The 20,502-nt window shown below is 35.3% G+C and overlaps 2 protein-coding genes across 3 annotated transcripts in view; one reads left to right on the top strand and one right to left on the bottom strand.

Moving 5' to 3' along the window:
* Nucleotides 1–20,502, bottom strand: part of LOC149476386 (uncharacterized) — a 244,529-nt gene that overhangs the window by 178,034 nt on the left and 45,993 nt on the right. The gene's annotated exons all lie outside the window — the stretch shown is intronic.
* The window catches only part of LOC149476388 (angiotensin-converting enzyme-like), a 37,138-nt gene that overhangs the window by 3,825 nt on the left and 12,811 nt on the right, over nucleotides 1–20,502 (top strand). The window contains exons 3-8 of the mRNA XM_089712179.1: nucleotides 583–802; nucleotides 2,166–2,523; nucleotides 3,502–3,690; nucleotides 4,790–4,904; nucleotides 5,122–5,271; nucleotides 6,421–6,545. Coding sequence (XP_089568305.1) covers nucleotides 583–802; nucleotides 2,166–2,523; nucleotides 3,502–3,690; nucleotides 4,790–4,904; nucleotides 5,122–5,271; nucleotides 6,421–6,545 — 1,157 coding nt within the window. The remainder of the gene's footprint in view (nucleotides 1–582; nucleotides 803–2,165; nucleotides 2,524–3,501; nucleotides 3,691–4,789; nucleotides 4,905–5,121; nucleotides 5,272–6,420; nucleotides 6,546–20,502) is intronic.

The raw sequence follows: 20,502 nt of genomic DNA, 5'->3' as shown, positions 1-20,502 counted from the left end.
GTGGCATAACTGTGCCGCACGTTTTCAAAAATCGCGGCAAAAATTAAGTATTTCTATATCTAAAGTATTATTCTAGTACGTAAGCTACATAACTGGTAAATATTATGAAAATCCGTTCAGTGGTTTACCCGTGAAACAGTAACAATTAATATTATCATCACAAAGTTTCGCATTTAAAACACATAATATTATTAATACGATAAAAATTTATTTCTTTTTACGCACGACAGGGGCGCTATTCAAATACCCGTATTTGTATACGTAGTATATTATTATTAGTCTGTGCCCGTATAAATGCTCTCGATGAAGATACGAATACTCTGATGGTAGTTTTCGTGCTCTAGATATCCTATCTTTCTGATCTATTTCGTACGTTATTACCTATTTTTTTACCTAGGTATATAATTAAAAAAAAATGTTGGACTGTGAATTTAAAAAAAAATGTTTATTTATTGAGTATGTAAAGAATTTGATGATTAATTAGTTTTATATTTCCCTTTGATACACTTACAAACAGCCATCTTATTGCCTTAATACTACCTATTTACTTCTTCTGAATTAAAGTTCTAAATATACTTATAGAGTGACGATGTCCCAATGGAAATTCGTCACAAACATAACAGAATACAACCGGCACAAGATGCTGGAAGAGCTCGGGATCAGCTCCAAGTTCGAAAGGCTCTCCTGGAGGAAGGCAGCCGCGTATGATGCGAGTAGAGTCTCTGACCCCCTGGGGAGACGACAGCTGATGAAAATCATACAAAGTAGTAGGGCAGCGCTGCCAGATGACAAGTTTATTGAGGTATGTTAACCAGCTGCCCTGACGTTGTTCTGCCCTATTGCCTCTTGAATTTGATATTTTTGGTTTTATGGCATTCAAATCCATACTAATATTATAAATGCGAAAGTATAACTCTGTCTGTCTGTCTGTTACTCAATCACGCCTTAAGGCGTTACCCGGCAATTTCGACTATGTTCAACCTCTATAAAGTCTGGTACAAGTTACAACATAAAGCACAATACCGAAAAAAATATATAAAATAGGATGGTCTTTGATCTTTAATTGCTCGCGAGGACTTTTTTCCAAAGTTAATAGATTTCTAGAAAAAAAATGTGCCGTGGTCATCGATTTTTCCGCAAATACTCTATAAACTTCGTAACCTGCTGACTTAGAGCTCTGAAAATTTTATGTTTAATAAATTATCAGTTACACAACAGTCCCTGACAAGGATATTTTGTTTCACTGATTAGTATCTTTTTAAATACAAAATGCGAGGAAAAAAGAAGGTGCAGCGGGAGAGGTTTGAGATCCGTCAAGTATGGTCAAAGTTATTAGCGCATGTATAAGCCTTAACTACTGAACCAATTTGCATGAAATTTGGTATAGAGATATTTTGATACCCGAGAAAGGACATAGGATAGGTTTTATACCGGAAATCCTACGGGAACGGGTTTTTCTTTGAAAACGCGGGCGAAGCCGCGGGCGGAAAGCTAGTGCTTTATAAATGTAAATTTAACACATAAAACTGAAAGAATAGAATACATTCGATCGCTCTGGTGGGTCACGGGTGGCTGAATTGGTCAAGTATCCGCCCCGGATTGGCGTGAAAGGATGCGGGTTCGAGTTCCGCCTAGATTTTTTCTATTGCCTCTTTTTCGTGCTGTCTCCATAAGAACTCTCCTTGTGCCAGAACAATAACGTTAAAAAAATTTGCCGTGATGGCGAAGCCGTTCTCAAGTTTTATGTTTAGCAATACATTTGGCGATTCATTTTTATTATATGTATAAAGACTAGCTTTCCGCCCTCAACTTCGCCCGCGTTGTCAAAGAAAAACCCGCATAGGTATTTTTCCCGCGGGATTTTCAAAATAAAATATAATACAATATGTCCTTTTTCTGTAACAGATTTCATCTGAATTGGTTCAGTGGTTTATGCACGAAGAAGGCACTAAAAAACTGATTGCAAGTCGCATTCATATTATTAATTTTCTTTTTTTCGAGTACCTACATAGAGCATTTCGATAATCAAAGAAAACCAATGATTTTAATGATCAAATTAAATGTCAGTAGTTCAGTTTTATTTTAATTGCCTACTACCAACTACTTACGGCATAAAAATATCACTATTATACACATTATTTCAATTATCGTAAATAATATTCCAGCTACAATCCCTAATAACAGAAATGAAGGAAATCTATAATTCCGCCAAAATATGTCCCTTTGGCCAGAAGCCCTACGACCCACATATACCAAAACCTTCCGAAACATATGAAGAAAAGCACCAACAATTCCACCTAGCAAGTGGACCTTACCAACATTACGAAGTCCAGGAGACCCAGGACTTCCCTAACTACTGTGACATGCAATTAGACCCGGAGATATCCAGGATTCTAGCGCATTCCCGGATTGAGAGTGAACTGCTGTATGTGTGGAAAAGTTTTAGGGAAAAAACCGGGCCTAAAGTGAGGAATCGGTTTATGAGATATGTGATGTTGGCGAACCAAGCGGCTGTTAGTACTGGTAAGTTAACAGATTAATTTATTATTATTATCCAGTAAAGCAGCTGACAATCTGGATGTCGTAAGGGGGTCACTGAAAATCAGTGCTGAGGTATTATACCTCAGGTATCCTGAGTGGCTTCCTTTTTTAGCGCACGCAACCACACATATATATATTATGTTTTATAAGTACCTATTATTTATAATTTACAATGCTATTTTATATGTGTGTTGTGTGTGTTGGAATAAATGGTTTCTTTCTTTCTTTCTTTCTTTCTAATTAATTATTAAACCAAAGCTTTATGGTCATTTTATCTTAGAATTATTTGAAAGCAAAATTAATGAATGGGAATTTCGAGAAAATTTCGGAACTTCGGAAATTCACGAGACATTAGTTGATTGATTGTTGCAATAAGGTAAGTATTTTTGAATGTTTTGTATTGCAATTATGATAAGCACTTAGAATATTAATTAGGATACATCAAACATTTCATCTAAGATAATCTGTAATCTTCACTGTTTTTATCTAAAATATTTACTGGGCATTATCCGGTTCGGTCTAAGATTAGGTCTTTCTTTTGTTCATTATAACTACCATCGGTTGTATTTTTTTTCAAAGTTTATGGATAATAACTATCCTATATCCGTCTCCTGTTTCAGCCAAATCGGTTCAGCCGTTCTTGAGTTAAATATAGTGTAACTAACGTATAATTTACGACTCTTGTATATATTAAAATTGACATAATCTATAGGTACTAATATTATAAAGCTGAAGAGTTTGTTTGTTTGTTTGTTTGTTTGAACGCGCTAATCTCGAGAACTACTGGTCCGATTTGAAAAATTCTTTCGGTGTTAGATATATATCAATATAGCCTATAGCCTTCCTCGATTCACGCGATGATTCACGCTACGACCAACAGGAGAGGAGCCACGGGGGTGAAACCGCGCAGAGCGGCTAGTCACTACATAATATGCTAAATATTCATACATTTACAACCAGGTTACAAAGACGCAGGTGACCAAATGCGTGCCCCATACGACGATCCCTCCTTCCGCACTAGCGTTGAAGAGATATACAACCAAGTGGCACCACTTTACAAGCAATTATTCACTTATGTGAGGAAACGTTTAGTTCAACGATATGGAGGTAGTGTGAGAAGTGATGGGCCTATACCTGCGCATTTGTTGGGTAAGTAGTTAGAATTGGGTAAAAATAAATATGTATATTGTTAGACGTAACTTTTGATTTAATATTTTTGTGGATAAATAGTTGTCAATATAATTGTCACAGTTTCCTGTCCGAACATGCTTAGCTGTCGAATACTATAAATTGCCGCCTTCCTTAATCCAGCTTTGACTCGTGGCGCATTCGTACGAATCGTGCCTATAGGGGCTCGGACGTTGTTTATACGACGTTCGACCCAACTACCTTCACTTTGCTAATAGTCGTTGACTTGCTGCGATTTGTTATCAACTACCTACATCAATTAGGTAGCTGTGTAGAATCGCAGTACATTCTTATTACATTTCAAACTAATATTTAACCCGACCTCTCGTGATATTTCTTACAATATATTGATTGGATAAATTGTAAAACTGGCTACTCACGTACCTGCAGTAGGGGCAATATTGGAATTGCACCCTTAATTGGCTCCTTAATTGTGGTGTGTATAGGCAAGCAGGGGCAATTTAGAGAACAACTGCCCCTACTGCAGGTAGGTGAGTATACGTGCTCATTCGTTGGGCAACTGATAAGGTGCCATAGTTGTTTTTTAAAAGGTAGTCAAAAAAAAAGTATAAAAAAAAATATTGAAATTGACTCTTGCCAATAATATTCGAAGATATGTATCGCTCATTATAAAAGATCTGCCTTATAAATGAGCAGTTTTACTTCGGACAATTTTTAGCATGATTGTGATTCTATCATTCTAGTAGTTTATTTTACATCAATGTAAAGAACAAGATATCACTTTAGGTTCAGAGACATTTGTTTCAAAGAATTTTACAATTCACTTATTCTAACGTTTTATAATAATATTATAAACTTGTACACCTTGACAAAAAAAAAATAAAAAAATCGCGAGTAGTAAAATATTGTCCTACGATGGTATGTTCGCAAGGAACGTAAATACGGATATAAAGCAACTAAATGTGACATCGATTGCATGAACTATTTTTAAATCGTATATAAACTTTTAATATTATTATAAAATGATGTTTGTCTTTGTGGAATATAAAATCTCTAATGCTATATTTGCTAAATGAAAAATAAAAATAAAATTTTCCAGGTAACATGTGGGCACAAAATTGGAAATCTATCATGGATTTAGTAATGCCGTTCCCACAATCTCCCAATGTTGATGTTACTGCTGAAATGTTAAGACAGGGCTTCACTCCATTGAGGTGAGGTTTATTATTTAAATAAATAAATATTTCAGGACAATTTTCACACACTTAAATGCACTTTCTAGTTAGTTTAAAATTCACGGCACGATCTGATCCCATACTCAGCTTTCGCTTGTGTTATGGAAACCAGTTGGCTGATAAACATACATATATATAAGGATGATTATTTCGCGTTATTTTCCAAAATGTTGAAAATAGATGTTTTAATTTCCAGAATGTTCCAAATGGCGGAAGAGTTCTACACCTCTATGGGTCTAAAACCAGTCCCACCTGAGTTCTGGCGCGGATCGTTATTAGCTCGTCCTACAAGAGCCGCTCAGTGTACTGCTAGCGCTTGGGACTTTTGTAATCGGATTGATTATAGGTATATACATACATATTGTGTATATACACATACACTGCATATGCACACACGTGTAGCTACACACACAGCGCTTGGGACTTTTGTAACCGGATTGATTATAGGTATATACACACACATACACACACACTGTGTTTATACGCATGTGTAGATACACACACACATACAGAGACAGATATGGACACTCACTTTATCTACTATATAAAAATAAGTCGAGTTTTCCTTCCTGACGCTATAACTCCAGAACGCACGAACCGATTTCCACGGTTTTGCATTCGTTGGAAAGGTCTCGGGCTCCGTGAGGTTTATAGCAAAGAAAAGGTGTCTCTGGTGGCGAAACGGAATTCGCCGGGTTTGCTAGTTGACTATTTACACGTTACATAACACTTACAAACACGTGTAGATACACACACACACACAAACATATATAGATGTACAGAAACAAACACGTACATGGGTACGTATGTAATACATTTAACAATCTTACACATACACATCAACTTATCAAGACATGTTTCCACGCAAATAGTTATATTTAATACTAGCTTTCCGCCCGCGACTTCGCCCGCGTTTTCAAAGAAAAACCCGTTCCCGTAGGATTTCCGGGATAAAACCTATCCTATGTCCTTTCTCGGGTATCAAAATATCTCCATAACAAATTTCATGCAAATTGGTTCAGTAGTTAAGGCGTGATTGAGTAACAGACAGAGTTACTTTCGCATTCTTATATATAAAAATGAATCGCAAAATGTGTTGGTAAGCGCATAACTCGAGAACGGCTGAACCGATTTCGATAATTCTTTTTTTATTATATTCCTTGAAGTACGAGGATGGTTTTTATGTAGAGAAAACGTAAATATGTACCACGGGCGAAGCCGGGGCGGACCGCTAGTTTATAATAATATTAGCATATATGTATGGATTATACTTCGGTTATTTTTGTTACTTTATTTCTAATCTATACATATAAAAATGTAACCCGTTTCGCGTTGTCACGGCATCACGTGTGAACGGCTGAACCGATTTCGATAATTTTTTTTATTATATTCCTTGAAGTACGAGGATGGTTCTTATGTAGAGAAAACGTAAATATGTACCACGGGCGAAGCCGGGGCGGAGCGTTGGTAATTTATATGAATTATTAAATTTCAGAATAAAACAATGCACAGAAGTGACGATGCAAGATCTAATCTCAACCCATCACGAAATGGCGCACATACAATATTATTTACAATATTCCGACCAACCGCAGTTGTTTAGAGATGGAGCGAATCCGGGTGAGTTACTATCTAATAAAGCTGAAGAGTTTGTTTGTTTGAACGCGCTTTTCTCGAGAACTACTGGTCCGATTTGAAAAATTCTTTCAGTTTTAGATAGCCCATTCATAGAGGAAGGCTATATATAGGCTATAGACTATGCGGGTAAAACCGCGGGGCGCAGCTAGTTAATAATATTTTTTTTTTATCAAAAAATCCGATTCATGAAAATTCTCGAATTAAAAACATATTTTCAAACTGTTTTCAAATCATATTTTTTAAACCTAGAATATAGTTTAAATATAATGTCATACGTTGAGAGTAAAATTTCAATGTCACGTCATGGCCATACCGTCACGTCATGGCAAAGACGACGATTTTTGTATCTTCGAATCTTGCAAAGTTTCACTTCTGACACGTGTGCTCAGCACACACGCTCTTTTCTTATAATTTTTATTTTTTAAATTTTAAAACTTTATTATATTGCACGCCTCATAAGCTAAGCGTTGAGGTGGGTACTAGGGTTGTTGAGGAAGTGATTATGAGGAAGAGGAGGAGGAAGAGGAATTGTCAGACGAAAATTTAGGGGATGCGGATGAGGATGAGGATATTTTTTTGAGGAAGAGGATGCGGATGAGGAAGCGGAAGAGGAAGCGGATGAGGACGAGGATGATAGAAAATTATAATCAAAATTAAAAACCAAAATTTTTAAAATTAAAAATTAAAACAAAAGCCACTCTCCTGTCTGTACATATTGATATTATAACTACTAACAAAATTGCCCCTTTCCCACAAACTACAGAAAAGCATCTTACTCAGTGTTCATATTCATCGATTATTACTCGACAAAACCTAATCTATCTCAGTAAAAAAGTGGCTCAAATGGATTAGCTTTTGTCGAGATTTTTTCAAACATTACATACGAACAAAACCTAGTCGAGTAGAGACTTACCCTTGTCTTACCTTAAATTCACGCCATCGTTCTCTGTCCTCTGATAACATTTGTAATCCAAACTTTACTAGCCATACGTTTGATGTCATAATGATCATTATCGACATTAAAATTAGATATTGTTGTTTATCATAAACACTTTTATCCCTAAACATAATAACATAATATTTTCTCTCATACTCAGAAAGAGACATTTACCGAAGAATGTGTGTCAAAAGTCATTTTAACTTAAAAAAAGACAAACAAGTTGTTTAGGCTTACATAGTATCTACTATAGTTAGTTATTTTTTTGAGTGGGAATCGCCCTTATTTCGCTTATGGCACTCGGCGGCCGCGAATTAAGACTACTTGACTAGGTTTTGTTCGTATGTAATGTTTGAAAATATCTCGACCAAATCTAATTCGAGTCATTTTTTTACTGAGATAGATTAGGTTTTGTCGAGTTGTATGCATTAACAAAAGCTCATCTATTAGAGTCCCACTCGTGAATCAAATAGATGAGTAAATAACTCTAATACTGGCTTTGTAAATTCGCCGCCTGATCGGATCGGCCCGGCCGGGCATCGCGCTGCAGCGAGTGCGTTGCCGTACATACAACATCCTCATAAATTTCCTCTAAATTTTGAGGAAGCGATAGCGGAAGAGGATTTTTTTATTTTTATTTTCGAGGATGCGGTAACGGTTGAGGAACCCAAAATATTGCGGAACTTCCGCATTATGAGGAAGCGGAAGAGGAATCCTCAACAACCCTAGTGGGTACTACTGTCACTTCGCGCAAAACATCTGATTTTTCAAACTTAAAATGTCTTTATGTATTATACATTGCACTTGTAAGATAATACATACACACACATATTAAGAAAAAACACTATTTTTAACATTCATGATATTTTTGATGTCATTTTTGTTATTTAAACTAGTTAAAAAACAACCTCCGGGAAGTTGGCACCGGACTTTGAAGTTAGAAAAATTTTAAAGGTTGTTCCAGGTTGTTCTAGGTTTGTTCTACATTGTTCCAGAATTGCATACAGCTGAGATTAAAACTTTTCGAGAAAAGTCAAAAAAACCGATTTTTGAGCTGGCACCGCACTTTTTAGATATCGCGATTCTGGCGGTTGTTCCAGGTTGTTCTAGGTTTGTTCTATATTGTTCCAAAATATCGCGTCCGAAAAAAATTTATTTTCCACAAAATTCGTAAAAAAACAAAAAGAAGTTGGCACCGCACTTTGAAGTTAGAAAAATTTTAAAGGTTGTTCCAGGTTGTTCTAGGTTTGTTCTATATTGTTCCAAAATATCGCGTCCGCTAACCCAATATTCTTGTCAAATGGACTAATAAGAAAGTAAAATAGATCTTATTACAAGTTGGCCTAAAGTACATAATAAGTTGTTAAATGATATCGCCGAGGCCTTTGACATAAGCCGCCTTTGTCGCAAGCCGCCTAGGCCTTTGCCGCGATTGATGTTTTTGAGAATTTAAATAAACAGAATGGAAGCAACCTTATAAGTTATAACTCAATAAATAAATTATATTTTTAAATGTAGTTCCGTTTATAGTAAAAGCCGCTTTGCGTGTTTTATTGTTTCGTCTTTCACATTCGTTGCAAAAATTGTGATAGAGTAAATCGTCTACTGCACTCTTCCTAGTTTATAATGTCAACTAAAAAAAATGAGAAACGAGTTTCGACACGAAAAAAATCTGTGTTACAACTTAAAGTGAACTTAAGGTTTAAGAGGCAAATTGCTAGTGCGACTGCTGTGTATCAGTCTGAATTGAAGGAGCTTTTGAAAACTGCCAAGCAAGAAAAAATTACAAAATTCTTCAAACCATTTCCTTGTCTTAAGATAATTAATTAAAATGTTCAAAAACTTCAATATCATTGATGTCCAATAGATTTTAATGTAATTAATGGATTATTTAATTCATCTAATAAATATAATAAACGTAAAGAAGGAAGAGCAATAAAAATTATTCAAATTTGAATTTGAGAGTTTGTGTTCGTGTTCGTGTTCGTGTTCGCTGTTCGCTGTTCGCTGTTCGCTGTTCGCTGTTCGCTGTTCGCTGTTCGCTGTTCGCTGTTCGCTGTTCGCTGTTCGCTGTTCGTGTTTCATTTGAACTAATTCAAATTCAAATTCAAATTCAAATTCAAATTTCGATTTCGATTTCGTTTTCGATTTCAATTTCAATTTTAATTTGAGAGTTTGTGTTCGTGTTCGCTGTTCGCTGTTCGCTGTTCGCTGTTCGTGTTTCATTTGAACAAATTCAAATTCAAATTCAAATTCAAATTCAATTCACAAACACGAACACGAACACGAACACGAACACAAACACAAACAAACTCTCAAATTCAAATCCAAATCCAAATCCAAATCCAAATTCAAATTCAAATTCAAATTCAAATTCAAATTCAAATTCAAATTCAAATTCAAATTCAAATTCAAATTCAAATTCAAATTCAAATTCAAATTCAAATTCAAATTCAAATTCAAATTCAAATTCAAATTCAAATTCAAATTCAAATTCAATTCACAAACACGAACACGAACACAAACACAAACAAACTCTCAAATTCAAATTCAAATTCAAAGAATTTGAGAGTTTGTGTTCGTGTTCGTGTTCGCTGTTCGCTGTTCGCTGTTCGCTGTTCGCTGTTCGCTGTTCGCTGTTCGCTGTTCGCTGTTCGCTGTTCGCTGTTCGCTGTTCGCTGTTCGCTGTTCGCTGTTCGCTGTTCGCTGTTCGCTGTTCGCTGTTCGCTGTTCGCTGTTCGCTGTTCGCTGTTCGCTGTTCGCTTTTCGCTGTTCGCTGTTCGCTGTTCGCTGTTCGTGTTTCATTTGAACAAATTCAAATTCAAATTCAAATTCAAATTCAAATTCAAATTCAAATTCAAATTCAAATTCAAATTCAAATTCAAATTCAAATTCAAATTCAAATTCAAATTCAAATTCAAATTCAAATTCAAATTCAAATTCAAATTCAAATTCAAATTCAAATTCAAATTCAAATTCAAATTCAAATTCAAATTCAAATTCAAATTCAAATTCAAATTCAAATTCAAATTCAAATCCAAATTCAAATTCAAATTCAAATTCAAATTCAAATTCAAATTTCGATTTCGATTTCGTTTTCGATTTCAATTTCAATTTCAATTTGAGAGTTTGTGTTCGTGTTCGCTGTTCGCTGTTCGCTGTTTGAATTTGAGAGTTTGTGTTCGTGTTCGTGTTCGTGTTAGTGTTCGTGTTCGTGTTCGTGTTTGTGATTTGAATTTGAATTTGAATTTGAATTTGGATTTGGATTTGGATTTCGATTTGGTTTTCGATATCGATTTCGATTTCGATTTCGATTTTGATTTCGATTTCGATTTCGATTTCGTTTTCGATTTCGATTTCAATTTCAATTTCAATTTCAATTTCAATTTCAATTTCAATTTCAATTTCAATTTGAGAGTTTGTGTTCGTGTTCGTCTTCGTGTTCGCTGTTCGTGTTTGTGATTTGAATTTGAATTTGTTCGTGTTCGTGTTCGTGTTTGTGATTTGAATTTGAATTTGGATTTGGATTTGGATTTGGATTTGGATTTGGATTTGGATTTGGATTTGGATTTGGATTTGGATTTGGATTTGGATTTGGATTTCGATTTCGATTTCGATTTAAATTTCGATTTCGATTTCGATTTCGATTTCAATTACGATTTCGATTTCGATTTCGATTTCTGTTCGCTGTTCGCTGTTCGCTGTTCGCTGTTCGCTGTTCGCTGTTCGCTGTTCGCTGTTCGCTGTTCGCTGTTCGCTGTTCGCTGTTCGCTGTTCGTGTTTCATTTGAACAAATTCAAATTCAAATTCAAATTCAAATTCAAATTCAAATTCAAATTCAAATTCAAATTCAAATTCAAATTCAAATTCAAATTCAAATTCAAATTCAAATTCAAATTCAAATTCAAATTCAAATTCAAATTCAAATTCAAATTCAATTCACAAACACGAACACGAACACGAACACAAACACAAACAAACTCTCAAATTCAAATTCAAATTCAAATTTGAATTTGAGAGTTTGTGTTCGTGTTCGTGTTCGTGTTCGTGTTCGCTGTTTGCTGTTCGCTGTTCGCTGTTCGCTGTTCGCTGTTCGCTGTTCGCTGTTCGCTGTTTAACAATTTAACAATTTAACAATTCAACAATTCTGTTCGCTGTTCGCTGTTCGCTGTTCGCTGTTCGCTGTTCGCTGTTCGCTGTTCGCTGTTCGCTGTTCGTGTTTCATTTGAACAAATTCAAATTCAAATTCAAATTCAATTCACAAACACGAACACGAACACGAACACAAACACAAACAAACTCTCAAATTCAAATTCAAATTCAAATTTGAATTTGAGAGTTTGTGTTCGTGTTCGTGTTCGTGTTCGTGTTCGCTGTTCGCTGTTCGCTGTTCGCTGTTCGCTGTTCGCTGTTCGCTGTTCGCTGTTCGCTGTTCGTGTTTCATCTGAACCAATTCAAATTCAATTCACAAACACGAACACGAACACGAACACAAACACAAACAAACTCTCAAATTAAAATTCAAATTCAAATTTGAATTTGAGAGTTGGTGTTCGTGTTCGTGTTCGTGTTCGTGTTCGCTGTTCGCTGTTCGCTGTTTGCTGTTCGCTGTTTAACAATTTAACAATTTAACAATTCAACAATTCTGTTCACTGTTCGCTGTTCGCTGTTCGCTGTTCGCTGTTCGCTGTTCGCTGTTCGCTGTTCGCTGTTCGCTGTTCGCTGTTCGCTGTTCGCTGTTCGTGTTTCATTTGAACAAATTCAAATTCAAATTCAAATTCAAATTCAAATTCAGATTCAGATTCAGATTCAGATTCAAATTCAAATTCAAATTCAAATTCAAATTCAAATTCAAATTCAAATTCAAATTCAAATTCAAATTCAAATTCAAATTCAAATTCAAATTCAAATTCAAATTCAAATTCAAATTCAAATTCAAATTCAAATTCAAATTCAAATTCAAATTCAAATTCAAATTCAAATTCAAATTCAAATTCAAATTCAATTCACAAACACGAACATGAACACGAACACAAACACAAACAATCTCCCAAATCCAAATCCAAATCCAAATCCAAATCCAAATCCAAATTCAAATTCAAGTTCAAATTCAAATTCAAATTCAAATTCCAATTCAAATTCAAATTCAAATTCAAATTCAAATTCAAATTCAAATTCAATTTCAAATTCAAATTGAAATTCAAATTCAAATTCAAATTCAAATTCAAATTCAAATTCAAATTCAAATTCAAATTCAAATTCAAATTCAAATTCAATTCACAAACACGAACACGAACACGAACACAAACACAAACAAACTCTCAAATTCAAATTCAAATTTGAATTTGAGAGTTTGTGTTCGTGTTCGTGTTCGTGTTCGTGTTCGTGTTCGCTGTTCGCTGTTCGCTGTTCGCTGTTCGCTGTTCGCTGTTCGCTGTTCGCTGTTCGCTGTTCGCTGTTCGCTGTTCGCTGTTCGCTGTTCAATTTCAAATTTGAATTTGAGAGTTTGTGTTCGTGTTCGTGTTCGCTGTTCGCTGTTCGCTGTTCGCTGTTCGCTGTTCGCTGTTCGCTGTTCGCTGTTCGCTGTTCGCTGTTCGTGTTTCATCTGAACCAATTCAAATTCAATTCACAAACACGAACACGAACACGAACACAAACACAAACAAACTCTCAAATTAAAATTCAAATTCAAATTTGAATTTGAGAGTTGGTGTTCGTGTTCGTGTTCGTGTTCGTGTTCGCTGTTCGCTGTTCGCTGTTTGCTGTTCGCTGTTTAACAATTTAACAATTTAACAATTCAACAATTCTGTTCGCTGTTCGCTGTTCGCTGTTCGCTGTTCGCTGTTCGCTGTTCGCTGTTCGCTGTTCGCTGTTCGTGTTTCATTTGAACAAATTCAAATTCAAATTCAAATTCAAATTCAGATTCAGATTCAGATTCAGATTCAGATTCAAATTCAAATTCAAATTCAAATTCAAATTCAAATTCAAATTCAAATTCAAATTCAAATTCAAATTCAAATTCAAATTCAAATTCAAATTCAAATTCAAATTCAAATTCAAATTCAAATTCAAATTCAAATTCAAATTCAAATTCAAATTCAAATTCAAATTCAAATTCAATTCACAAACACGAACATGAACACGAACACAAACACAAACAAACTCCCAAATCCAAATCCAAATCCAAATCTAAATTCAAATTCAAGTTCAAATTCAAATTCAAATTCAAATTCCAATTCAAATTCAAATTCAAATTCAAATTCAAATTCAAATTCAAATTCAAATTCAAATTCAATTTCAAATTCAAATTCAAATTCAAATTCAAATTCAAATTCAAATTCAAATTTAAATTCAAATTCAAATTCAAATTCAAATTCAAATTCAAATTCAAATTCAAATTCAATTCACAAACACGAACACGAACACGAACACAAACACAAACAAACTCTCAAATTCAAATTCAAATTTGAATTTGAGAGTTTGTGTTCGTGTTCGTGTTCGTGTTCGTGTTCCTGTTCGCTGTTCGCTGTTCGCTGTTCGCTGTTCGCTGTTCGCTGTTCGCTGTTCGCTGTTCGCTGTTCGCTGTTCGCTGTTCGCTGTTCGCTGTTCGCTGTTCGCTGTTCAATTTCAAATTTGAATTTGAGAGTTTGTGTTCGTGTTCGTGTTCGCTGTTCGCTGTTCGCTGTTCGCTGTTCGCTGTTCGCTGTTCGCTGTTCGCTGTTCGCTGTTCGCTGTTCGCTGTTCGCTGTTCGCTGTTCGCTGTTCGTGTTTCATCTGAACCAATTCAAATTCAAATTCAAATTCAAATTCAAATTCAAATTCAAATTCAAATTCAAATTCAAATTCAAATTCAAATTCAAATTCAAATTCAAATTCAAATTCAAATTCAAATTCAAATTCAAATTCAAATTCAAATTCAAATTCAAATTCAAATTCAAATTCAAATTCAAATTCAAATTCAAATTCAAATTCAAATTCAAATTCAAATTCAAATTCAAATTCAAATTCAAATTCAAATTCAAATTCAAATTCATTCAGCGAACAGCGAACAGCGAACAGCGAACAGCGAACAGCGAATAGCGAACAGCGAATAGCGAACAGCGAACAGCGAACAGCGAACAGGGAACAGCGAACAGCGAACAGCGAACAGCGAACAGCGAACAGCGAACAGCGAACAGCGAACAGCGAACAGCGAACAGCGAACAGCGAACAGCGAACAGCGAACACGAACACGAACACAAACTCTCAAATTCAAATTTGAAATTGAACAGCGAACAGCGAACAGCGAACAGCGAACAGCGAACAGCGAACAGCGAACAGCGAACAGCGAACAGCGAACACGAACACAAACACGAACACGAACACGAACACAAACACAAACAAACTCTCAAATTCAAATTCAAATTCAAATTTGAATTTGAGAGTTTGTGTTCGTGTTCGTGTTCGTGTTCGTGTTCGTGTTCGTGTTCGCTGTTCGCTGTTCGCTGTTCGCTGTTCGCTGTTCGCTGTTCGCTGTTCGCTGTTCGCTGTTCGCTGTTCGCTGTTCGCTGTTCGCTGTTCGCTGTTCGCTGTTCGCTGTTCGCTGTTCGCTGTTCAATTTCAAATTTGAATTTGAGAGTTTGTGTTCGTGTTCGTGTTCGCTGTTCGCTGTTCGCTGTTCGCTGTTCGCTGTTCGCTGTTCGCTGTTCGCTGTTCGCTGTTCGCTGTTCGCTGTTCGCTGTTCGCTGTTCGCTGTTCGCTGTTCAATTTCAAATTTGAATTTGAGAGTTTGTGTTCGTGTTCGTGTTCGCTGTTCGCTGTTCGCTGTTCGCTGTTCGCTGTTCGCTGTTCGCTGTTCGCTGTTCGCTGTTCGCTGTTCGCTGTTCGCTGTTCGCTGTTCGCTGTTCGCTGTTCGCTGTTCGCTGTTCGCTGTTCGCTGTTCGCTGTTCGCTGTTCGCTGTTCGCTGTTCGCTGTTCGCTGTTCGCTGTTCGCTGTTCGCTGTTTAACAATTTAACAATTTAACAATTCAACAATTCTGTTCGCTGTTCGCTGTTCGCTGTTCGCTGTTCGCTGTTCGCTGTTCGCTGTTCGCGCTGTTCGCTGTTCGCTGTTCGCTGTTCGCTGTTCGCTGTTCGCTGTTCGTGTTTCATTTGAACAAATTCAAATTCAAATTCAAATTCAAATTCAAATTCAAATTCAAATTCAAATTCAAATTCAAATTCAAATTCAAATTCAAATTCAAATTCAAATTCAAATTCAAATTCAAATTCAAATTCAAATTCAAATTCAAATTCAAATTCAAATTCAAATTCAAATTCAAATTCAAATTCAAATTCAAATTCAAATTCAAATTCAAATTCAAATTCAAATTCAAATTCAAATTCAAATTCAAATTCAAATTCAAATTCAAATTCAAATTCAAATTCAAATTCAAATTCAAATTCAAATTCAAATTCAAATTCAAATTCAAATTCAAATTCAAATTCAAATTCAAATTCAAATTCAAATTCAAATTCAATTCACAAACACGAACACGAACACGAACACAAACACAAACAAACTCTCAAATTAAAATTCAAATTCAAATTTGAATTTGAGAGTTTGTGTTCGTGTTCGTGTTCGTGTTCGTGTTCGCTGTTCGCTGTTCGCTGTTCGCTGTTCGCTGTTCGCTGTTTAACAATTTAACAATTTAACAATTCAACAATTCTGTTCGCTGTTCGCTGTTCGCTGTTCGCTGTTCGCTGTTCGCTGTTCGCTGTTCGCTGTTCGCTGTTCGCTGTTCGCTGTTCGCTGTTCGCTGTTCGTGTTTCATTTGAACAAATTCAAATTCAAATTCAAATTCAAATTCAAATTCAAATTCAAATTCAAATTCAAATTCAAATTCAAATTCAAATTCAAATTCAAATTCAAATTCAAATTCAAATTCAAATTCAAATTCAAATTCAAATTCAAATTCAAATTCAAATTCAAATTCAAATTCAAATTCAAATTCAAATTCAAATTCAAATTCAAATTCAAATTCAAATTCAAATTCAAATTCAATTCACAAACACGAACACGAACACGAACACGAACACAAACACAAACAAACTCCCAAATCCAAATCCAAATCCAAATCCAAATCCAAATTCAAATTCAAGTTCAAATTCAAATTCAAATTCAAATTCTAATTCAAATTCAAATTCAAATTCAAATTCAAATTCAAATTCAAATTCAAATTCAAATTCAAATTCAAATTCAAATTCAAATTCAAATTCAAATTCAAATTCAAATTCAAATTCAAATTCAAATTCAAATTCAAATTCACAAACACGAACATGAACACGAACACAAACACAAAAAAACTCCCAAATCCAAATCCAAATCCAAATCCAAATCCAAATCCAAATTCAAATTCAAGTTCAAATTCAAATTCAAATTCAAATTCAAATTCCAATTGAAATTCAAATTCAAATTCAAATTCAAATTCAAATTCAATTCACAAACACGAACATGAACACGAACACAAACACAAACAAACTCCCAAATCCAAATCCAAATCCAAATCCAAATCCAAATCCAAATTCAAATTCAAGTTCAAATTCAAATTCAAATTCAAATTCCAATTCAAATTCAAATTCAAATTCAAATTCAAATTCAAATTCAAATTCAATTTCAAATTCAAATTCAAATTCAAATTCAAATTCAAATTTAAATTCAAATTCAAATTCAAATTCAAATTCAAATTCAAATTCAAATTCAAATTCAATTCACAAACACGAACACGAACACGAACACAAACACAAACAAACTCTCAAATTCAAATTCAAATTTGAATTTGAGAGTTTGTGTTCGTGTTCGTGTTCGTGTTCGTGTTCCTGTTCGCTGTTCGCTGTTCGCTGTTCGCTGTTCGCTGTTCGCTGTTCGCTGTTCGCTGTTCGCTGTTCGCTGTTCGCTGTTCGCTGTTCAATTTCAAATTTGAATTTGAGAGTTTGTGTTCGTGTTCGTGTTCGCTGTTCGCTGTTCGCTGTTCGCTGTTCGCTGTTCGCTGTTCGCTGTTCGTGTTTCATCTGAACCAATTCAAATTCAAATTCAAATTCAAATTCAAATTCAAATTCAAATTCAAATTCAAATTCAAATTCAAATTCAAATTCAAATTCAAATTCAAATTCAAATTCAAATTCAAATTCAAATTCAAATTCAAATTCAAATTCAAATTCAAATTCAAATTCAAATTCAAATTCAAATTCAAATTCAAATTCAAATTCAAATTCAAATTCAAATTCAAATTCAAATTCAAATTCAAATTCAAATTCAAATTCAAATTCAAATTCAAATTCAAATTCATTCAGCGAACAGCGAACAGCGAACAGCGAACAGCGAACAGCGAACAGCGAACAGCGAACAGCGAATAGCGAACAGCGAACAGCGAACAGCGAACAGGGAACAGCGAACAGCGAACAGCGAACAGCGAACAGCGAACAGCGAACAGCGAACAGCGAACAGCGAACAGCGAACAGCGAACAGCGAACAGCGAACAGCGAACAGCGAACAGCGAACACGAACACGAACACAAACTCTCAAATTCAAATTTGAAATTGAACAGCGAACAGCGAACAGCGAACAGCGAACAGCGAACAGCGAACAGCGAACAGCGAACAGCGAACAGCGAACACGAACACAAACACGAACACGAACACGAACACAAACACAAACAAACTCTCAAATTCAAATTCAAATTCAAATTTGAATTTGAGAGTTTGTGTTCGTGTTCGTGTTCGTGTTCGTGTTCGTGTTCGTGTTCGCTGTTCGCTGTTCGCTGTTCGCTGTTCGCTGTTCGCTGTTCGCTGTTCGCTGTTCGCTGTTCGCTGTTCGCTGTTCGCTGTTCGCTGTTCAATTTCAAATTTGAATTTGAGAGTTTGTGTTCGTGTTCGTGTTCGCTGTTCGCTGTTCGCTGTTCGCTGTTCGCTGTTCGCTGTTCGCTGTTCGCTGTTCGCTGTTCGCTGTTCGCTGTTCGCTGTTCGCTGTTCGCTGTTCGCTGTTCGCTGTTCGCTGTTCAATTTCAAATTTGAATTTGAGAGTTTGTGTTCGTGTTCGTGTTCGCTGTTCGCTGTTCGCTGTTCGCTGTTCGCTGTTCGCTGTTCGCTGTTCGCTGTTCGCTGTTCGCTGTTCGCTGTTCGCTGTTCGCTGTTCGCTGTTCGCTGTTCGCTGTTCGCTGTTCGCTGTTCGCTGTTCGCTGTTCGCTGTTCGCTGTTCGCTGTTCGCTGTTCGCTGTTCGCTGTTCGCTGTTCGCTGTTCGCTGTTCGCTGTTCGCTGTTCGCTGTTCGCTGTTTAACAATTTAACAATTTAACAATTCAACAATTCTGTTCGCTGTTCGCTGTTCGCTGTTCGCTGTTCGCTGTTCGCGCTGTTCGCTGTTCGCTGTTCGCTGTTCGCTGTTCGCTGTTCGCTGTTCGTGTTTCATTTGAACAAATTCAAATTCAAATTCAAATTCAAATTCAAATTCAAATTCAAATTCAAATTCAAATTCAAATTCAAATTCAAATTCAAATTCAAATTCAAATTCAAATTCAAATTCAAATTCAAATTCAAATTCAAATTCAAATTCAAATTCAAATTCAAATTCAAATTCAAATTCAAATTCAAATTCAAATTCAAATTCAAATTCAAATTCAAATTCAAATTCAAATTCAAATTCAAATTCAAATTCAAATTCAAATTCAAATTCAAATTCAAATTCAAATTCAAATTCAAATTCAAATTCAAATTCAAATTCAAATTCAAATTCAAATTCAAATTCAAATTCAAATTCAATTCACAAACACGAACACGAACACGAACACAAACACAAACAAACTCTCAAATTAAAATTCAAATTCAAATTTGAATTTGAGAGTTTGTGTTCGTGTTCGTGTTCGTGTTCGCTGTTCGCTGTTCGCTGTTCGCTGTTCGCTGTTCGCTGTTCGCTGTTTAACAATTTAACAATTTAACAATTCAACAATTCTGTTCGCTGTTCGCTGTTCGCTGTTCGCTGTTCGCTGTTCGCTGTTCGCTGTTCGCTGTTCGCTGTTCGCTGTTCGCTGTTCGCTGTTCGCTGTTCGCTGTTCGCTGTTCGCTGTTCGCTGTTCGCTGTTCGCTGTTCGCTGTTCGCTGTTCGCTGTTTAACAATTTAACAATTTAACAATTCAACAATTCTGTTCGCTGTTCGCTGTTCGCTGTTCGCTGTTCGCTGTTCGCTGTTCGCGCTGTTCGCTGTTCGCTGTTCGCTGTTCGCTGTTCGCTGTTCGCTGTTCGTGTTTCATTTGAACAAATTCAAATTCAAATTCAAATTCAAATTCAAATTCAAATTCAAATTCAAATTCAAATTCAAATTCAAATTCAAATTCAAATTCAAATTCAAATTCAAATTCAAATTCAAATTCAAATTCAAATTCAAATTCAAATTCAAATTCAAATTCAAATTCAAATTCAAATTCAAATTCAAATTCAAATTCAAATTCAAATTCAAATTCAAATTCAAATTCAAATTCAAATTCAAATTCAAATTCAAATTCAAATTCAAATTCAAATTCAAATTCAAATTCAAATTCAAATTCAAATTCAAATTCAAATTCAAATTCAAATTCAAATTCAAATTCAAATTCAAATTCAATTCACAAACACGAACACGAACACAAACACAAACAAACTCTCAAATTAAAATTCAAATTCAAATTTGAATTTGAGAGTTTGTGTTCGTGTTCGTGTTCGTGTTCGTGTTCGCTGTTCGCTGTTCGCTGTTCGCTGTTCGCTGTTCGCTGTTCGCTGTTTAACAATTTAACAATTTAACAATTCAACAATTCTGTTCGCTGTTCGCTGTTCGCTGTTCGCTGTTCGCTGTTCGCTGTTCGCTGTTCGCTGTTCGCTGTTCGCTGTTCGCTGTTCGCTGTTCGCTGTTCGCTGTTCGTGTTTCATTTGAACAAATTCAAATTCAAATTCAAATTCAAATTCAAATTCAAATTCAAATTCAAATTCAAATTCAAATTCAAATTCAAATTCAAAT

Source organism: Colias philodice, chromosome 28, assembly GCF_061535455.1.
Source record: "Colias philodice isolate Cphi_HAF_F1 chromosome 28, ilColPhil1 Martin Lab GWU primary, whole genome shotgun sequence".
Taxonomy (NCBI): domain Eukaryota; kingdom Metazoa; phylum Arthropoda; class Insecta; order Lepidoptera; family Pieridae; genus Colias; species Colias philodice.
The sequence above is the reverse complement of the archived record's forward strand: the minus strand, read 5'-3'. Positions and strand labels throughout refer to the sequence as shown.